At 31.9% G+C, this 3681-nt stretch overlaps 1 protein-coding gene across 1 annotated transcript; it reads left to right on the top strand.

Annotated features, from left to right (window-relative positions):
* The first annotated feature begins 1604 nt into the window (after positions 1-1604).
* LOC131013475 (rac-like GTP-binding protein RAC13) lies at positions 1605-3681 on the top strand. The gene is made up of 7 exons (XM_057941568.1): positions 1605-1822; positions 1948-2035; positions 2109-2218; positions 2479-2542; positions 2685-2749; positions 3072-3137; positions 3275-3681. Exons 1-7 carry the CDS (start codon positions 1724-1726, stop codon positions 3371-3373), a joined length of 591 nt encoding a protein of 196 aa, XP_057797551.1. The 5' UTR covers positions 1605-1723; the 3' UTR covers positions 3374-3681.

Below are 3681 nucleotides of genomic sequence, written 5' to 3'. Positions count from 1 at the left end.
CCTACATCCACGGGACCAAGAACACAGAGCTTTTGTTATTGATTCACAAACTGAGAAACTACAAGTGTTAGAGTATGAGACACACAATCGCTCATTTTATAGCAAACGTAGAATACACGAACGAAAAAATCAGACTTCAAAATTCAGCTCTGCTATTGAGCTCTGACTTCAGCTCTGCAAGTGAATTCTGACTCTGACTCTGTGAGTGAACTCTGCCCTGGCTACTATGACTCTGCCCCGGCTACTCTGACCCTGGCTCTGGACTCTGACTCTGGGGTGTAAACTCTGACTCTGGCGACAGGACTATGACTCTGCATCAGACAACAAAAATCCTTCTTCTCCACCAGAGTAAAACACCACTATTCAGCAGAGTGTACAAACTCGATTATAAGCTTATGAAATCATTAACAACACTTGGCTTCCTTCGTCTGGGAGTAGTTTCCGGCGGACCAACGACATTAATAATTTCATAATATTGCGACACAAGTTTGGCGAATTGGTCAGTAAATTACTCGTCGTCACTTGAGTTGGAGGAGATTGAGAAGATGATGATGACATTTTGCTAGAGAGAAAAAGATTATATGAAGATTGGGGAGAAAAAATTATGTGTGAAATTGAAATAGAAATAAAGGGATATTTATATAAGAAAATAAAAGAATAATAAAAAAAGGGGAAAGACATTGCATCAACAGTCAATTTTTTAAAATAAAAATAAAACTTTCGGTTGAACGGTTGAAAATAATCAATTTTTTTTATTAAATAGCGCGTGAACTGCACGCGAAAGCCAAATCTCGTTGAAATTGCCTACACGGATGAAGGAGCTGGGCACGAACCAGGGGCACGCCACCGCAGCATGCCGGCTTGAGGCGGCATGCCTCCTCTGTGCTAGAGATACTCTAGTGCACGTAATGTGTTGTTGATTCATTATTAATAAAAATATAAATTGTATAATCATAAATAAAAAATAAAATATTTCTTAGACATCTATATAAATCTAAACACGTTTATTTCATGTCACGATAAGCTGGTATTTTTTCGAACGATGTTAAACAAAGTTTTATATGGCAAAATTTTGTGACCGTGAATTCAATTCAAGATTAAAACAGTTGCTCATTTTTCCCTAAAAAGAATCTCTTAAAAAAATTACACATTTTAACATTGTATACAACAACAATTTGTATAGCAATATGATCAATGTGACAACTGGTAGGTTGGTGAACATTACTCATTTTACAATATAAGATTCCAACCACATATACCATAAAACTATAATGAGGCACCAACACCCTCCAAATTTTGATATGAAACTTCAAAATCATCATTTCCCAAAAACAGAAAAAGCCAAGAAAAACAAAAAGTTAAAAGTCCTAACTTTCACGAATATCCTAGATCATTAACAAACACCATAATCATATAGTAGTATTAGTTATAAATCAAGCAATTGATCATAATTTTTCTTTCCTTGTCCAACACTTAACCAACAAACCATCACCACTACACCTAATTTCCTACAATATTTGATTATGTCCTTCAACTTTAAGATAACAAAAAGTGATGCGCCAATCATTTTCAAGGTTGTTAAAAAATTCCAAACTTCTCATCATTTTTCTTACATCAAATGAAATATTTGACAAACAGTATATATAATTTGTACCATAAAAACTAGAATGCAAAAATCTACAAACTCAGCATAACAAAAATTGAGAGTTGTAAGAAAAAAGAGATGAGTAGTGCTAGATTTATCAAGTGTGTGACCGTGGGAGATGGCGCCGTGGGGAAAACGTGCATGCTCATTTCCTACACCAGCAATACCTTCCCTACTGTATGAAATTAAACTAGCTTTTAATTTATTTTGCGCTCTGATTTTTACACATTTCTATAATATATGATCATAGTTTGTGAATTGATTTTTTGGTGGGGATTAAATGATTAATTGATCTTATGCAGGATTATGTTCCAACTGTTTTCGACAATTTTAGTGCTAACGTGATCGTTGATGGGAGCACAGTTAACATAGGCCTCTGGGACACAGCTGGTAATTTTAAATAATTTCTTGTATATTTATGTTATTAAGGTGTAATAATTTGCTAAATTAATTTAATTTATAGGGCAAGAAGATTATAACCGGTTGAGGCCTCTAAGTTACAGAGGAGCTGATGTATTTCTGCTAGCATTTTCTATAACCAGCAAAGCCAGCTACGAGAATATATACAAGAAGGTTCTAGTTTCTTCCATTTCCCCCAGCTAATTCGATTCGGAATCTTCTATTTCATATTTATCGTGTTTTATATAATGTAGTTATTAAATTAAATTAAATATCATCATCATATAGTTATAGATAATGTCGTCTACAGATAAAATAAATGAAAAGTTTGAAACGAGTTAGATAATAAATAAATATACATATTATATTATATCTATATAAATTAAAAAATTGAACTAGTGTTCAACTAATTTTGTTTTCTGATTGAATGGCAGTGGGTTCCTGAGCTAAGGCACTACACTCGTAACATACCAATTGTTCTTGTGGGAACTAAATCGGGTACGATTCAAAATTATTAGTCCTTGATCATTAAATTAATTTATCTCAGTTAAAATAGAGTGATTAACTTAAGAAAATAAATTTTTTGTTAATCTTTTTTACTTTTTCTGCCAAAATATTCACGATGTATTTACAAAAGCAGATTTGAGAGAAGATAAACAATATCTGATTGATCATCCTGGTGCAATTGCTATAACAACAGAGCAGGTATGAATTTTCTATATAGTGCTCCAACTTTTCTTAAATGAAATCACATGATTTGATTGCACAAAATTTAACCCATAATATACATTTTGTCAAATGAATGGGCCGGGCTGCCTGCTACCAGTATACTAGGCTATTTTGGGGTCAACAAATGTAATTTGAGTGGGCCAAAAATCTTTTTAGTTACAAAATTGTAGCCCAGCCCGCTCAATATTTAGGCCAGACCATATTCGAGTAGTGATAGCAATTTTTTTATTTAAAAACAATAATATTTGTAATTAATTAATATATTTTTAATACCAATGGTTTCTGAATTTTGATTTAGGGTGAAGAATTGAGAAAGATGATTGGAGCTGTGGCGTATCTTGAGTGCAGTGCTAAAACCCAACAGGTAAAATATATTATTATTATTATTATTATTATTATTATTATTATTATTATTATTATTATTATTATTATTATTATTATTACTGCCTCATTTTAAATTTGTCATTGATCAAAATTTTGAATGTTTTTGCATATTTTCAGAATGTGAAAGCCGTGTTTGATACTGCAATAAAAGTTGTTCTGCGACCTCCAAAAATAAAGAAAAAGCTTCACCAATGGAGAGGATGCATATTCCTTTGAATTTCAAGATTAATTTCTCAACCACTTAAAATATATAGTATCTGATTATCTTTCACCCTTTCTTCACCTTCTTTTATTTTGTTTTTACATTTTGGCTATTAATTACCAAGAAAATAAGTTTCCACTACGGAGATGTGAAAAAATGGTGAAAGATAACCGAAGATAAAAACATTTATGTTACCTTTTTATTCAAATGGATAAATAAATAGCATATGTGAATTCCTCTTGTAGCAAAGCGCATCAATATTAAAGTTTTCAATATTCTTGTAACGTATTAAAAGAGATATGTTATATTTTGTCATTCCTTA

This window comes from Salvia miltiorrhiza, chromosome 2 (assembly GCF_028751815.1).
Source record: "Salvia miltiorrhiza cultivar Shanhuang (shh) chromosome 2, IMPLAD_Smil_shh, whole genome shotgun sequence".
NCBI classification, from domain to species: Eukaryota; Viridiplantae; Streptophyta; class Magnoliopsida; order Lamiales; family Lamiaceae; genus Salvia; species Salvia miltiorrhiza.
This window is presented reverse-complemented; position numbering and strand designations above follow the sequence as displayed.